Source organism: Monopterus albus, unplaced genomic scaffold (assembly GCF_001952655.1).
Source record: "Monopterus albus unplaced genomic scaffold, M_albus_1.0 scaffold110.1, whole genome shotgun sequence".
NCBI lineage: Eukaryota > Metazoa > Chordata > Actinopteri > Synbranchiformes > Synbranchidae > Monopterus > Monopterus albus.
This window is the reverse complement of record NW_018127990.1, coordinates 570,596-588,374: the sequence shown is the minus strand read 5'-3', so window position 1 is coordinate 588,374 and position 17,779 is coordinate 570,596. Positions and strand designations below refer to the sequence as shown.

General features: G+C 42.5%; 1 protein-coding gene across 1 annotated transcript in view; it reads left to right on the top strand.

Moving 5' to 3' along the window:
* Positions 1-17,779, top strand: part of stab1 (stabilin 1) — a 68,260-nt gene that overhangs the window by 45,248 nt on the left and 5,233 nt on the right. Inside the window, exons 54-67 of the mRNA XM_020611175.1 lie at positions 5,469-5,525; positions 5,611-5,779; positions 6,643-6,795; positions 8,436-8,540; positions 9,143-9,259; positions 10,593-10,725; positions 10,844-10,904; positions 11,309-11,453; positions 12,360-12,493; positions 13,653-13,818; positions 14,323-14,429; positions 16,404-16,523; positions 16,896-17,030; positions 17,732-17,777. Coding sequence (XP_020466831.1) covers positions 5,469-5,525; positions 5,611-5,779; positions 6,643-6,795; positions 8,436-8,540; positions 9,143-9,259; positions 10,593-10,725; positions 10,844-10,904; positions 11,309-11,453; positions 12,360-12,493; positions 13,653-13,818; positions 14,323-14,429; positions 16,404-16,523; positions 16,896-17,030; positions 17,732-17,777 — 1,648 coding nt within the window. The remainder of the gene's footprint in view (positions 1-5,468; positions 5,526-5,610; positions 5,780-6,642; positions 6,796-8,435; positions 8,541-9,142; positions 9,260-10,592; positions 10,726-10,843; positions 10,905-11,308; positions 11,454-12,359; positions 12,494-13,652; positions 13,819-14,322; positions 14,430-16,403; positions 16,524-16,895; positions 17,031-17,731; positions 17,778-17,779) is intronic.

Sequence of the window (17,779 nt, the reverse complement as noted above, 5' to 3'; positions counted from 1 at the left end):
CTGTCCCTGTCAACGTTTTTGTTCTCTGATAGATATTACACTAGTGTAGGTCCTCTTCTGACTGTAGCTCTGGTTCTACAGAATTGTATATCAACTCAGGTAATGAGCTTCTCAAATCAGCCTTGACCTCATTCACTGTCCGTCCAGTTGGATCCTCAGCTGGAGAACAATGTGTCTTATGGATCCAGTTACTTAGCTTGTTCTCAGTGAGCCACAGTTTAACACAGTGTGTGGTAGTTTCTGCTACCTTGTAAGATCCTTTCCAACGTTGCTCTGACCAGTGAAGTTTATGCACCTTTCAATAGACCCAATAGTTCTTCAGGTTGGTCCCTGCTCAGGATTTCAATAACCTGTTCAGAGACACTCATCACAGCGTTGCTCAGTCGTCTGACATACTTACTCATGTCAGCAGGCTGCAAAAGAAGAGATGTTAAATCTCTAAGCATAACAATTAGAGGACAGGGCATCTTTCTCCCTGTCAGAATTTCATGTGGGCTTACATTAAGTGTCGCATTTGAAGTGGACCTGAGGTTGAACAATACAATAGGTAGAGCTTCAACTCAGCTTAAGTTAGTGTCTGCGCAGACTTTCACGAGCCCTTTTAGGGTTCTGTTTGCACGCTCAACAAGCCCTTGAGAGGCTGCATGATAGACAGCCCCAAACTTGTGTTTTATCCCAAACATCTGTTCAACCAGACGTAGATCATCGTTTGAGAAGTGTGTTCCATTATCTGATCTGATAATTTCAGGTACCCCAAACCAAGAGATCACTTCTCTAGTGAGCCATTTGATTACCTCTTTATCTGTCTCTGTTTTTGTGGGTACAGCCTCTACCCACTTGGAAAACGAATCCACACAGTCAAGTAAATATCGTTTCCTTTCGACTCTTTTATCAGCTCCCATATCTGTGAAATCAACAACAATCTCTTTCCATGGAGCATCTGGAACTGGACATCCCCCCCGCCTTCAGCGTGGCTCTGGGGTTGAACTTATTACATGTCTCACATGTTGCAACAAAGTACTTGGTGATATCCCTCAAATGCGGATGCCACCAGTTTTGAGAGATCAGACTATTTATCTTGGAGCTTGCACAGTGTCCTCTGCTGTGTGCCTCTTGACACTGCAAACTCAGTAGTCCTGCTGAGGCTACTATTTTACCTTCGTGGTTTCTCCACGGTCCTGTCTGATCCTTAGATGCTCCTTTGCCTAGCCACGCCTGCTTTTCAGTAGGAGCAGCTTTGTTCTGTATTTCCCTGATAGTCTGCAAGCTCAACTCTGTCTCACAAACATGACCCCCTTCTCCAGGGTCTTGACTCATCTGTTTAGCTCCTTGAGCTGGACCCTCTGGGTCCTGAAAGCCTGTCCTAGGCTTCTTAAACTCTGACCCCTTAGGCCTGGATCCTGTCTGTACTGAGCTTCCAAAGCTCTGACCCCGTAGGTCTTGGATCTCTTTCATAGCTCCCTGAGCTATCTGATAACCGGCTGCTACCTTGGCAGCCAGATCTGCTGTGTTATTACCTCTGTTTATCAGAGTCTCTGTTCTCTGATGTCCCTTGCACTTGATAATTGCCACCTGCTTTGGTAGCAACAACGCTTGATCTAGTTCCAGTAAGCCCTGCAAGTGTTTTACCGGATAGCCAGTTGAAGTCACAAAACCTTTTCTCCTCCAGTGGCACAAGTCTACATGTACTGCCTGTACCATGTACGCAGAATCTGTGTAGATATTTACAACTTTGCCTTTTGCCAACTGACACACCTTTATCAGAGCAATCAGCTCAGCCATCTGGGCTGAACTTGGCTGTGGGATCACATCAGCTTGCAGTGTTCTTAAGCCAGCCGTTGTGTCCTTGACCACAGTGTATGAAGCAACTAGACTGCCAGTGGCAGTCTAATGACTGTGACCATCACAGTACAATGTAACCTCTGCATTAGGCAGCAGTTCCTTATGCAGGTTCTCATGCAGTCTCATCTCTGTCTGTTTTGCTCACACAGTCATGATCTTGTTCAGTGACCATCTGTGTAGCCATGTTTGTTCCCTCACTTGTAAACCGTATGTGAGCCTGGTTCAACAGCTGTTGTAAGTTCTGGGTTCTGTGTGCAGACAATGTGAAAGCTTTGGAATCCAGAAATGCCCTGACACCATGTGTAGTGTGTACAACAGTTTGATAACCCATTGTGATATGTGAGGTTTTCAGTATTGCTCGACCGATCGCAGCGACGTCTCACACAAGTTGGATGTTCCTTTTCAATATTGTCCAACTTAGAACTGTAGCACATCAACACCTTTCGGTTGTGTCCTCTACTTTCTCCCCTTTTTGAAATAGGACGGCATTCACAGTGCCGTCCTTTTCATCAACATCCAAATGAAAAGGCTGGGAGTAGTCAGGTGCATGCAAAGCGCATGCGTGTGCCAAAGCCTGTTTAATGGCAACAAAAGCTTCCTCTGCTTGTGGAGTCAACAACAAAGTACAACCATAGTTCTTGTAGCCCGCCTCTGTAAGCATGGCACAGAGAGGTGCCACAAGGCCGGTGAAATCGGGCACAAAGTTCTTGCTGTAATTTATAAGCCCTAAGAACTGCACCATAGTCTTAATGGTGGTGGGCTTAGAATGTGAGAGAATGTCAGTTTTTTGTGACTCAGTCATGTGTAGGCCAGAAGCAGACACCACGCATCCCAGAAAGGGGACTCGAGGTCTCCCAATCCGTCGTTTGTCTTTGGAGAGTTTGAAAGCATTGAGCATGGTATAAGGATTTGGAGTGGCATAGTTTGTAGGGACCACAAGTTTGTTTACAGGTCGAAGGTCATGAACCATCCTGTAGTCAGGTTTCCCAGCTTTAGGCACCGGATTTATAGGTGTGTTCCAAGGAGAAGAAGTAGGAATTAAAACTCCTAATTGCAAAAGCCCCTTAATTGTGTTTTGGATGCCACTAATTTGCTCAGGTTTCAGTGGATACTGGGCTCTGTACACTGGTACTGCCCTTGCACGTAGAGGTACCATGATAGGCTCCACATGGACAAGCCCCACATCCGTAGGACCAGAAGACCAGAGAGAAGTGGGCAGACTGTATAACAATGTCTGAGTGAGTGGGTGATCTATGTTCTCTCTGCCATGACTCCTGGGAAGAAAACACTTTTCCAGTGTCAATGACAACTGTGAGGAATGCTTAATAGTATAACACTGAGTTGAAGGTGAATACTGAAGATGCTTATTCTGTGTGAGCATCCAATCAGTGGCTTTTGTACAACTATGCACCATGGGACCAAGATTCTTAGCTTCACCTCCCTCACCCACTAACAAAGTGATATGAGGAGCTGAGAGTTTTCAGACAGGGCATACAAGTCCTGAATTTCACTGGGCAGTGCAGCCAAAGCTGCCACTCCCTGAGGCCCAATGTACAATTATAAATATCAACTGTGGGTGTTCTCTGTGATGTCTCTATTCCCTGAAGAAAGCCGTCCCACAAAGCATCATAGTCATCGTCCCCATACAGAGACTAGTTAAAGGTGCAATGCATGCATTCAGCAGGTTCTGTGTATTTGTGGAGGATGGAAATCCAGGGAAGCCACTGCTTGAAGGTATCCCACAAATCTGTTTTTTCAGGTGTAGTTACAAATCCCCACCACACCTCAGCTGAAGAATCAAGAGACAAGTCCATGCCTGAGGGTGTGGTTTGTAACATTTGCCTGAACATTGCTTTTGGAGTTGCACAGCGTTGAATAGAACCATCAGGAAAAGTAATGTCAACATGGTACGGGGACCTCATCATTGTCACATTTAGTGAGCACATTATGTCACAGGCCAAAAGATTAACAGGACAGGAGGGGGAAAGCAAGAAAGAATGATAAAAGGACAGATTATTCCATTTACAAGAAGCTTTTTCAGAAAGCGGCCACTCCTCTGTATGTCCCGAGAAGCCAACAACAGGTATGGTATGCCTTCAAACGGGGAGTGGCATACTAAGTGTGGAATACCGGGTTCCTGTGTCAACCATACACATGTGATCTTAACCATTGATGGTTATCTTAACTAGTGGTTCAAGAAACATTTCCTAGGAACACCGTGAGTCACCTGTTATCAGTTCTGGACAGCCCTAATGTTGAGGCAACTGGTGTGAGCCAGGTGCTCGATGTTGGGCTGATGATGGGAACTGCTGAACATATCCATCCTGTGAAGGTGGGTAGACCTGATACTGATATCGCAGTACACCCTGTGACTGCTGATATGCAAAGGGACATTTATGCGACCAGTGTCCTCTTTCGTTAAAGATCCAGCATCTATCATCTCTTGGAGCTCTCCTAGGAGTCCGAGGTCCTTGACCTCTTCCCCGTGGTCTGCCACGGTACTGAGGTCCACGGTGCATGGGAACAGAATCCCATTCATAAGGTGGTGCGGTCGGCTGTGGAGCAGAAGCTTGCTGCTGTGCATATGGCTGTACAGCATTCTTATACTACACAGCCTTATGCTGGTTTACTGTTTACTTGGCCCTTGCATGGGGATATGTACATGCACATTGAGAGCTGATGTACCAGAGTCAAATTCCTCAGGTGTCCGATACACCTGGCCAATAAAGCAGATTCTGATTCTGATCATTTTCAGACTCCTCAAAACATTCAGTGACCCTACGTGCCCTGTGGACCGGGGCACTGGCATCTCCCATCAGATAGAAATGTTAAAGGTGATCAATCAGAACAACTCTGTATTGATTTGCAGTGACCCCTCCCTCTAAGAGGACAAGTGGACCCAAGCCATGTCAGCAAAAGCCACAGGGTCTCCTCTCTGTTGAGGTCAAGCATTCAGGTCTTTCCTTTAATTTGTGACCTCTCTGTAAGTATAAATTGAAACACAGAAGAGTAATAATTTAGAGACTGTTCCAGCTTTTTATTCAACTAATTAATGCACAATTATGTGAAAAAAATTCTAATACTGGCCCCATTCGATGTACTTAAACTGGTGCAAAGGTTACTGGGTGGTTTATAATGTTTAAAATATAACTCACAAAAATAAAGATGATATGATGCAGAAAATCCCTTTCAGAATGAAAATGTTACTGTAACCGACTAGTGCTAGCAAATGCCCCGTGGGGCTTTAGCAGTTTGCTCACCAGCTAACCTTGAGAGTAGTCTAAGGCTGCAACTGTTTCCTCTATACAGTGATTAATCTTGTGTGCAACCTGTTTCTCATTCCACTAACCAGTTAATCGGTGCAGCTCTAGAACAGCACCCAGTTTTTAGATCCAAATAGTATATTTATGAAAACACATGGAAGAATTTCACTGTGCCACTTCATGGTGTGACCAGGCCTTCATACAACCACTACCTGGGCTATTGTTGTTACTAGTGCCAGGGTTTCAAATATGGCTTCACTACTGCAAATACCAGTGTGATGCTGTTGTAGTTAATGAATTGATCTTAGCCTTTGTCCTTGTATTGGAAGCTGGACTGAATCTTCTGTCTTCAAATACTTTCAGGGGCGCTGTGGATCCTGCCGCTTCCCTCCGCCCTGCCCCCTCAGACACACTGACACAGTAAGCGCTCGTCATCTGCTAAAAAAAATCACAATGTTTTCAGCTTGTAAAATATTGAGTTAATGTCGCTCCTGATTTCTTCCAGAAAAAAACGGAGCATTGTTTAAATTACCCTTACCAGAGGCATGGGCCTGGCTACCCACGTTGGTATGATAGCCTGGACGATTTCAGCAGAATAGGCTGTAAGAGAGTTTGTCAGTTTCCTTCCTGGGTGCAGAAGTGCTGCAAAAACCACTACGGCCGAGACTGTCAAGGTAAGGAAGGAAGGAAGGTCGGATTCATCCAGCCTGTAGAGGTGTGAAGTAAATCTTGTCACCCAGGGGCTTCACTGTTCATTCTTAAAGCATTGCAATTTGCGGAGCTGAAAATCAAGGTTTCTGCAGGTTCTAAAGTCTAAAATCCCATAATCTGAATTTTGGGCCTTAAAAAGTTTGAAAATATCTTAAATGTGGTTTTGATAGATGTTAAAATTTATTGATCATGTTTAGGTTAATTATGATTACTTTCACAAGTACATTTAACGAGACCTGAAACTAAAACAGCCTTTTATATCTACATACTGAGCGGGTCCCGTATCATTAGCAATGCCATGTTTTGTTTTGGTTTTTTTTTAACGGTAGCCTAGAAAGGACAAACCACACACTGGCACTAGACCGTGAATTTTGTGTTTTCATGTTGAAGTAGCCTCATTGGATTTGGAGCAGTGATTTGGAGATGTATGCTACAGAAGAGCTGCATTGATCCACATTAGCTTTTCGGCAAACCTCCTTCTTATCAAGCAGAAAAATGAACATGCAGGTTATCCTGCACCTTAGCTTGTTGAGCGAGCCACCAAACAAACATTCACTGGGGAAATGTGCATTGCTAATGTCAGTTTACAAGCTAGCAAGCTAACTACTCAGCTGCAGCACATTAAATGGGACAAAAACAGCTGGTGTTCTTTTTCCTCAGTATTACTGACAACACAGTGTCTGCCCCTGACATGTATCCTACCAGTCAAAAGCTTTACAACACCTTCCTTCATTCCCTTTATTAATAAAAGAATGTACTAATACATTTAAAAAAAAAACATGCTGACACTGTGACAGAGCTCTTTTCACTCCTTTTCCTGTATTAGTTTGTCCCGGAGGCGTTGAGGCCCCTTGTGGTGGAATCTATGGGGAATGTGACGATGGTCTGCGTGGTTCAGGACGCTGCAGGTGCCACAAAGACTTTAGAGGAGTAAGCTGTGAACTGTGTGCCACCGGCCGCTATGGCCCCAACTGCACAGGTACAACAGAGATAAATATGCAGCTGGGTTTGGTTTCAGCACAACAGATAATATGTCTGTATCTCTGCAGTTTGCTTATGAGAACTGAGTTGGTGTAAGCACACAACAGCAATACAATCAGTAAATAAGGTATCTATTCTAGATCTACTGTTTACTCTTTGCAAGTACAGAATGTATAGTAATTGTACTGTGGGTCACTTGATGCTACTGTCCCTTGATAAACCTTTTTCCAACAATTTGTTTGTGATATGTGGATGGCGCTGCTTCAGTGACAGCCTGTTGAAGTAGCTCCCATTAACGTCATCATGTGTGTTAATAAGCTTTGGTGTTTGTAAAATTCTTAAAAGAAAAAAGAGCAATATGATGGACAGTTGTCCCTGTGGACAGTTTTGACAGATATTTCAGTTTTTAACATTGTTTATTAGTTTTAGTTTAGAAACATTTTTTGAAGCAGAGATTTACATAATTCATTTCAGCGAATGTGGTTACAGTTCAGAGATGTTCAGTTCCCTCATCTTTAGGAGAATATTTAATTTCATGTTGTTATCCCAGCTGGGAAACTTGTAGCCAGACACACAAGATAAAAACACCACAAGTACAAAACAGAAATTACAAAATGATTACCTGTAGAAACAATATGCAGAACTCAATAATATAATAAAATATTTATCTGAAACTGAAGTTGGCAGTACTTGCTGCTTATCTGGGTTCAGGATTAGAAGAAATACAGTAAGAGACAATGGGCCCCTGGGCATAAACAAATAAAATGGAAATAACTCCCAGACTGAGAAACTCAAAACACAGTCACTGTTATGTCATTTGTGGTTGTTTCGTGCTTCTCTGAGGACTATTTTCAGTCTCATTTTGGTCATTTTAAGTTTCTTTGGGACAGTTTTGCCTTTGTTTTGTCTTTGTAGTCTTGAGGTCTCTGACTCCTAGTCAAAAATATGTCGCTTCAGACAGAGATCTATGTCCTGTGGACTTGTTAAGTCATCATATATGGGCCATAAATTGTATTACTAGGAATTATTGTTTCACCAGTCAGAGTAACTTGCTTGTCTATGGACTGTGGGAGGAAGCAGAGCACCCAGAGAAAACTCAGGCAGCCACAAAGAGAACATACAAACACCCCACTTGGCTATTGGACGTAGACCCGAGACCCACAGCAGTAAAATTAGATCTTACCTGACCCAATTAAACTGACTAAAATTTGTACCCAACTCGACTTGGGTTGCAGCTAGGGGCTTGATTTCTCAGAACCAAGTGGCTCCATGAAGAGTTCAGGACTCCTTGTTGATGCAATTGAGAACAAAATCTGTCGCTGTGGTTGTTGAATTTATTCTGAACTGATCCAGAATCAAACTAATTTTGACATTTGTAGCTCATGCAACAGAATTTGAAGCTCGTTGATTGGATGTTTTCTACTGGAATGCACCATGGGAGTTGTAGTTGCTTTTGCTATTTCAGAAACTTTCTAACATTGTTGTTTCTCTTTTGTACTGATGCTTGAACCAAAACAGTTTCATGTCCATCCAGACTTGAAGTGCTCTGTCACCTCACATTGTCTGTTACTGCAGGAATCCTGGATGCCTGAAGGAGTGGGGTGAGGTTGAGTTATGCTTTGTTTGTGTCTCTCTCAGCCTGTAGCTGTGGGAAGCAGGGAAGGTGCGACCAGGGCATTGAAGGTACTGGACAGTGTTTCTGTAACCCAGGCTGGGTGGGTGATCGCTGCCAGAATGAAATAGGTGAGTTTTCCTCCTGAATGTCAGGACCTGATACATTTAATAGGTATCAAAGATGTTAAAACAATGAGTCTTATGTTGTTCTGTATTATTGTTATTGTTAACAATACCCACGAATACGCCAAAACATCAGTTTCTTTCTTGTACTTCCTTATCCTGTCTGACATTGAGCCCATTGGTTCCAACTGAAGATGTCAGTCTCTAAAAACAGTTCACAAATATATAGAAAATATTCATTAATTTCCTAAAACAGCTGGTCACTGACGAGTTCAGCCAAATGTTAACCAAAGCAAAATATGTTTGACAATTTATATTCCTGTAAGTAGCCACTGTTTGGCTTGATTGCTTTGCACATTATTGACAACATCTTAACCTGTGTCATGAGGTGCTCACCTGCAAAGGTTTAATTAAAGCATTCTAAAGATTTTCTTTTCTTTTCTCTTGCACAACCTTGATGGAGATTTCTGCTGTCCAAGTGCATTCTAGTTATTACCAATAATACAGACATTTGCTTATATCAGCTCCTGGATTTTATTTTACAAATTTAAATCCATTTACCCTTTTAGCTTTGTTCTTTGATGAATCATCCACCTGTCTCTTTCCAGGTTCAATCCCAGAGGAATGTCGGCAGTGCCACTCTCAGGCTGTCTGTGTGCCAGTTGTGGGCTGTCAGTGTAAATCTGGATTTCAGGGAAACGGCACCTTCTGCAGTCCAGAGCCACGTGAGTATTCTGCAGCTCAGGAGGATGATTTGCCAGCTGGAGACACTTTGCAGCTTCTTGTCAGCATGAAGATAGTGACTCTTATTGGCACTAAAGAAAAAGGCTTTGTTGTTATATAATACAAATAATAACTTTATGTTTTAGGACATTTATATCTTTGAAGCCACAGAAGAAATAGAGACTGGAAAAGCTGCTCTAACCTCTTTTCAGCCTAGAGGGACTAGTGAGACTCTAAACAGACACCATAAGCTGCCTTGGCTTTGCTTCTCCTATCATGTCCTATTTCCTTGTGACAACATAAACTACAGGTGCCTGGTTGAGACAAAAAAAAATGCAAAATGCAGCCTCCAGTCCAAAGCTAGTGTTAGCTGGCTCACAATTAAAATGATCGGTCCTGTAGTACGCTCTGGTTACCGTTATTGTGACACAACGTACTAACGTTGCAGAAAGCGTGAATTTCTCCCAAATTAAAATTATATTAATACAATATAAAGGTAAAATTATGAACATGCTAAATTGCTAATGTTATCAAAACAAACATGTTAGCTTTAGATGCTAGCATGTCCAGAAGGAAGAACTCTGGGTCCTTTGGCTGCTTTGAACCCTCTTCATCTCTAAAAAGCCAAATTCATGTCAACCCTGATTTTTGCTCTTTCTTTGTCCCACTATCTCTGCAAAAAGACACCACCTCTTCACTCTGGCAGCCACTGTTTCAGGCTTTTAGCTGCCCAGAGCTCCTCCGTGGCTGGCTGCTTCAAATTACTACTCAGTTAAAACAAAAAATGACTTCTTATAACCTTCACTAGGTGGCAGACGGGGCTGATTTACAGACTGTACTTTGACCACAGGGGGTAGAGAAGCAGCAGGCAGCAGAGAGTGATGGAGGAGGGTAGTATAGCTCTGTTTTTGGTCTCCACCAGCCCCTGACAGAAATCTCAAGCTCTTAAGTTACTAAATGCTCCACCATGTTCACCAGCCAGTCTCTAACTGTGTTGCTGTGGTGTTTGGTTGTGTCCAGTGGATTTTAGGGCTTTTTCCTGCTAAGCCGAAGGGAGCTGTAGATTCAGGTTCTAATTCTCTAGGTTTATCACTACGAACCACCACTTTCACTGTATAGTGTTAGTACAAAAATACTGAGTCTAGATGCTTCAATGAAATATCAGTTAAAATGTGAGTTATGTGTAGTGATACTGGAAAACCCAGACTGCTCTGTACTGCATAATAAAGAGCAAGATGTGCACTGTAAATATGAAGATGAAATGCATTCACGGGATGGTTTCAGATACTTGTTCACCATACGAGATCAGATGACAGTTTTATTAAACCTCTCCAGCTCCAGACCTCTGCTCAGAGTATAATGGTGGCTGTCACCAAAACGCAGACTGTAACCAGACAGGACTGGTCGTCAACTGCACCTGTCACAGTGATTACCAAGGAGACGGCTACTCCTGCGAGCCCATCAACAGGTGAGCGTAACCTGTCACTTTCTCTGAATTAATAACCTGTTTCTCTTCTGTGGTTTTCTCCTCTTTGCCAAAGATGGGTTGGCATTAATGTAAGTGTTTCTGTCCGTCTGTAATCCAGATGTGTTGAAGAGGTGAATGGTGGCTGCAGTGACTTTGCCTCCTGCAAGTTCACTGGCCCAGTGAGTAAAAACCTTTATAGCTTTTTGTTTGCTTGGTCATTGTGTTTGGATGCACTCGAGTCAGCTCTGCAGTGTTGCAATATTCAGCTTTGCATACGGTATTCCCTTAAAAATTGAGAATAAGTGTGTTGAATATGTGTGTTAGTGTTATTTTTTTCTTCTGAATAAAATTAGTTTGACCGAGATTCAGGGACAGAGAAAGTGCCAAACTGTTATGGTGTTCCTTTTCCAACATGTCAGTATCTGAAAAGGTTTTGTGTTATGTCTTATATATCCTAAATACATATAAAATAACCATTAAGTTCAGAAAACTAGGAGGACAGAGGAGAGAAGCGGGAGAACTAGCCAGCAGCATCTAATCTGATTTTCTGATTTAACCTGATCACTCAATCTGCTTCATCCAGAACGAGCGCGAGTGTGAGTGCCTGCCAGGGTACGTGGGTAATGGAGTGCAGTGTCTGGAGAAGATGGTGCCCCCTGTTGACCGCTGCCTGGAAGAAAATGGAGGCTGTGACCCTGTGGCCACCTGCAAGGACTTGCATTACCATGGTAACACATTCTCAGACTGTTGTACTTTTAACAGATTTGTAATGATTTCCATTAATGATCCATAATGATCTTTGTTACCTCAGTACACTGGTAACACACCCATTTCAATTTATTGAAATGTGATGATAACTTGTTAGTAGGAATGTCTGTTACCATGGTAACACATCCATAATGATTGCTGTTTCCAAGGCAACTCAATGGAAACTCTGAAATGTATTGATAACACATTGGTAGTAACGCTTGCTGCCATGGTAATGCATCCACCGTGACTACTGTTACCATGGTAGCAGATGAGTAACAGGCCGGTTATGCCACATATCCATCCAGCAACACCAGTTTTCTCATGTTGCCATGGTAACACATCTGAAATCAGCCAGCAGCTGCAGTGTAATCAAGTGCTCTGTTGTCTGACTCCAGTGCAGTTGCTATGGTAACTGAGTTATAGTATTTGTGTTGCCATTGTGATGTTACAGAGGACATTGTTCATTGGCTGTGTTTGACGAGTGATTTCCTGGGACTGGTAACTAAACAAGCGTTCATCTGGAATATAGCAGGCAGTGCCCTGAGCTCATTAGGGCCCTAGGCTTGTTAGGGTTGATTTAATATGGAGCCTATTAAGGCTCAGTCTGTTAATATCCTGAAATTACTCTTATCCGGTGCTCATTAATCAGGGTGTAATGGTTATGCACAGTTCACAATTTGCAATGCAGTTCTGTGTCCAAAGACCACGATTTTCTTTTGCATTTGCGTAAGCCATTTTTAATCAGTGGCAATTTTTCTTATCGGTAATTTTTCTGCCTCGAATCAGTGCACTGCATTTTGTTTTCATCCATAGGCATTAAATTGTACTGCAGGATGACAGTAGTCTGATGCTAGGGTAAAGGTAACTTGGTTATTGTGGTTCAGCCAACACAGCCGGAGTGTTCCACCTGCGCTCTCCAGAGGGGAAGTACAAAATGAACTTCAGCCAGGCAGACGCTGCCTGCCAGGCAGAGGGCGCCACGCTGGTCACCTTTAAACAGCTGGGAGATGCACAGCAGGTAAACCACATCCAGAAGGGGTTTAATCTGAAAAGAGTTCCTGCAGATATGTAACGCCTTTATTTCTATTTCCTGCTGTTTGACTAACATCTGCTAAAAACGAGTGACCAGCTGTTTTAAGAAATTACTGAGCCCTTTTTAAAGATGTCCTGAAGAACAACATCTTATCAGTCCATTATTCCATTAGCACTGATGTTCTTACCTCATTCTAGTAAGAAAAGCAAAAAAGTATATTTACCTAAATGTTAAACTTTGAAGGCAGATGTGTTGTTGCTGCTGCTGCTGACACAACAGCATATTGTAGAGTTTTATGGGCAATGCACCCACTGATAGAACAACACAATACCAGACAGACGTGCGGTATTCTATATGATCTGGCCAACTGTTTATTTCTTCATTGATAGAAGTAACTTCACACCTACATATGAAACTAAGGTCTGTAGTATTCATATTTACATTCTTTCGTTCACTGTGGTAGAGTGATAAATGGAAGTTTGCAGTGGTGTCTTCTTTTTTTTTTTTTTTTTGTCACCATCAACAATCTCCACCAGCGTCAGAAACTTGTCGGTGAAAACACAAACTGCCAGTGACAGTTTACGTTCACAGAAGTATAAATCAACATTTACTCTGTTTTTGTCGCTAAATAAGTGGGGCGGCTGTGGCTCAGGAGGTAGAGCAGGTCGTTTCCTAACCGGAGGATTAGCGGTTCGATTCTCGGCTTGTCCAGTCAACATGTCGAGGTGTCCTTGAGCAAGACACTGAACCCCCAGTTGCTCCCGGTGATGTCACCGGTGTGTGAATGCGTGAGTGCTTGGGAGTGCGAATGGGTGAATGGCTGAATAATGTGAAAGCCCTTTGAGTGTGTTGTAAAAGCATAGAAAGGCGCTATACAAGTATAAGACCATTATTATTATTATTATTAAGAAAGCAAACACTGAAATCTCTGCAGCTGTCCATCAGTCTGTTGAACCGCTGAGGTCAGATTAAAAGTCTGACCTGTGTACTGACGTGCAGTATTTCCAGATACACTGTAGCAACCTCTTCTGTTAATTGTGAAGTAGTATTTTCATCTGTTGCCTGTACTGACCACAGCAGTGCATGCTGGGACTTGGGATCAATGATTTATCCTGCTGTCGTTGTTCTTCTCTGGTCCTGACAGTTGGGGATGCATCTGTGCGTCGCTGGATGGATGGCGGGGGGGAAGGTGGGATACCCGACCCGCTTCCCATCAGTCAGGTGTGGAGACAACCACGTGGGCCTGGTTATTTACAAAGAGCCTGTAGACCAGAGCAGCAAGTACGACGCCTACTGCTACAGGCTCAGAGGTACTGCGGCCACACAGCACCCATGTCTGTCCTGCTGACAGATCGTTGGAAATGCTACCTGCTGCTTTTATCACTCAGGAGTTGAATTCCTGAACAGCATCTGTTGCTGTTGTTTTAATTTGTAGTTTAGTCTACTGCCAGAGCTCTTTGCGGATTCAGTTTAACAATGAGTAAGGAAAATATTTTCTCAGTTTGGATGTAGGATGAAGAAAAGGCTTAAATAATGAGCTTGGTTCAAAATACACACTCCAGAGAGAAAGAATAGATGGACAAAGAACAGCTCTTCATGAAACATGTTTGCACTAGGCACTAACATGGTGCTTGGGCCACTGGGAGGATAAGGCCAGTGATTTTCTGTCTTTATTATTTTTAAAACATGCCATCCCACTAAAGGGCACTGCATTCACCGAAGAAAAAAAAAATCTTATCTTGTACTTATGATTTAGGGTCATAATTACAGAAGTCACAGATATGTGCAGCTAACGGTTTTTTCTGTGTGTGCAGATGTTTCCTGTGTGTGTCCCGCTGGTTATGTTGGAAATGGAGACTTCTGTAATGGCGTCCTGACCAGTGTTCTGGCAGCTAACAGCAATGTCTCCATCTTTTACAAGGTGAGTGTGAAGTCAAGAGATTGTCAGATTATAGATCCAGTGGATTTAATGGCTTTATTCTTATTTAAGATTAACATCATTAATTGTCTTTAGATGATACTGATATTTGTATTATGAAAAGTAGGTAATTATACATTTATCTGGAGACATCAATTACCGAAGGTGATCAGGACTTGGATGTCTCCTTACCCTGGGTCTGATCCAGGTATTTCATCAGAGCCATTTCCTCTCAGTTGTCAGACGGAGACGTGATCAGATTAATCGGTCAGCCACTAGTTTCACCATATAGCAACAGTTGTTTTTAGTTATGAAACTGACAGTGCATACAACTGATGTACAACAACAGTCAACATATTACAACAAATACAAAATATACATAGTAAATGAGTAAAATCAACAGTTCAATAATGGACAGCAGTTGTTTTCACTCTTGAAACTTGTTACACCTTCAGCTTTCTTTCAGGGGTCTCCTCTATCCCCTCCTCCCACGGTGCTGTCAGCTCGAGGAGCACCACCTGTTTTGTCACTCCAGACCATAGAATAATGTCTGGCCTAAGAGTTGAGCTGTAATCTCCTCTGGGAGTGTTAGTTGTTTTTTAAGATCTATTCTCATCAGTCAGTGGCTGTTGCCAGGACTCCTCCTGATAAAGCAGGGCCCTCTGGGTTTGAAGGTAGAGGGTATTTGATCAATAGAAGTGCACCGCCCAGAGGAGCATGGCCCGCTTCTTCTTCTTCTTCTTAATCGACTTTAGTCAAATCTGTGAAAATGGGAAACCATGCGTTTGACTGCAGATGTGTAATCCTGAAGTTAGAAGGATTAACATGATATAAAGAAGTGCATATGTAGCTTTAGCATGTTCCAGAATATACAATATATTCACATGTACTGACTGCACTGATTAACTATAGGTGGGATTCTACGTTAATGCTAAAGATGGTGAAATTCTACACATTTTACAACATGGATGACAGTTCAATGTCTATAAAACATAAAGCCTGAGAGTAAAGTCCAAATGTAGGCCTTGTAAGTTAAATCCAAGGGGAGAGAAATGTGGCCTCTGTGTTTGGGGGAGGGGTGATTGCAGTGCGGAAATCAGAGTCTGAGTTGATGCAGTGGTGTGTGTCCCGGTTGGTATTCAGTCTGAGCAAGTTGATAAGAGTCTATGGTTCTGTTGACAGGATCAGGGCTTTCTGTTGGTGGAATTTGCGAGGAATACAACTTCCATCCTCTATTGTAGAAACATGGTATGTGGGCCTCAGGAATGCAGGGTTGTAAAAGTTTGGCTCTTTTTGAGCCCCCGTGTTATCTGACAGGTCAGTCCTCCTGCTGGGCTAATAGTGAATCCTGCCATTTGGTTGGCATTTACATCAAACATAATAGAAAGTGGGTCTTGTTGAGAGATGGCCTGGAATGTGAAGGTGTGTATTAAAGAATGCAGATCAAGGGAGGCAAGGCTGTCTGGAGGTGGCATGTGGCCTTCATCGCCTCCAATCCTACGCACTCTTAATTTCCTGTCTGCACCATTAGTATTGTGTATATTTCTGCAGCTGGTGATCACTTGGCTCCTATAGCAAATATCAGTTTAATAATATAATGTAAAAGGCTAAAAGAGCTTGAATATGATGACAGGAGAGAGTGACAAACATGGATGTTTGAAATGGAACAACAAAAATTTAAATGTGAAGGCTGTTTAAAGTTGATATTGATCTGACCTGAACCAGGCCCACACAGTAAGTCTACCTTTGTGGTCTACATTTGATCCAGCATTGTTCTGTGGACCTAAATCCCTGTGGATCAGCTGCTTAAAGCAGCTGTGAATTTGTACATTTGAGTTTAAACTTTTGTGTGGTGTTAGTTTTAAGATTTTATAAAATATAACCATGCATTACAGATGGGTTGGTGGTTTTTTAAGTCTTGACAAGAACTGGACTGAAGAACTAAATAACTTCACTGTCCTTTCTCTCTCCGTGTAGTTGCTGTTGGATTATAGCGGCTTGTCCTCGGAGGGGAAACAGCTTGTTGAATTTCTGACTTACAGGAAGTCTGAAGTCACGCTGTTTGTTCCTCATAACTCTGGCTTCTCCAAAAACCAGGTAATGTTACAGTCCCTACACTTCAATAGTTACAGTACTTGGGCTCCAAGTTCAGTATAAAAGACCAACACTAAATGTTGGACCCTGCCTCTCGCCCAATGTTAGCTAAGATTGGCTCCAGGCCCCTGTGACCCTCATTAGGATAAGCAGTATAGAAAATGGATGGAACAAAGAACACAGGCTACAGATTTCACTGAAGTATAATATGTCACCTACATGCTTGGAATTCCAACATGTGTTAGTGAGGATCCATCTATTGACCTTTTATTTGACAAGTACTTGTTATTAGCCTTGAGAATGAAATCAGTTCAATCAGAATAGCAGCAGTTTCACACAGTGAAATCTAATGCATTCGTGTGTCTGTGTGTTTAGACTCTGTCTGGTCGAGATCTTGAGTATCACGTCTCAGCCAATCACATCAGACGCCCATTTAAGGATCTGAGACATGAGGAAGTCATCGCATCGCGGCTTGGGTTCAACCTGACTGTTGCCCATGGCAACAACGAGGTCAGAAATGCACTCATTTGTACAACTATCTTCGTGAGGACGCTCATTGACATAATACATCCAATAACCCTCAGTTAAACCCGATTGTAACCTGAACCCTAAAAGTATAAACCCTCCAACAGCATGTTGAGGTTGTGAGGACAGAATCAGACTCAGAATTACAATCAGCTTTAATCACACAAATATGTTTAACATACAGCGCCTGTGTGTTTTAGGCAACAGACAATAGTGCAATCAAGGTGGGGAAAGGGTGGGAGGAGGAGGAGGAGGAGGAGGAGAGGCAGTATTCATAAACATTATATACATCTATACACAATAAAATGTCCTCCCTCCCATGCTTTAAAGCTCAAACTTGTCCTCACAATGTATAGCCATACAAGTACCGTCCCAGGTTCATTAATCCAACTATCAGGAAAGATGACACATATTTATGGTAACAGTTTACTTTCAATCTGTATGATTAACAGGAGTGGTATCCACTTGTTAAGGGTGACATAACGTTCCACTTCTGGGTCCAAACTCCCCCAGATCCAAACCCTCATACTAACAGGAGATGTCAAACATTAATAAACACTTTACTCTGACTGAAACTATATGTGTTAAACAATTTGTTAAATGTGTATATACTGCTTACAAATGGTAAAAAGGTAGACTAACACAAAGTGCTTATATTTATTAACATTGTGTTTAAATTATCTCAGAGTTATAAGCTGGTGAACAAGCGGCTGCTGGTGGAGTGGGACATTCCT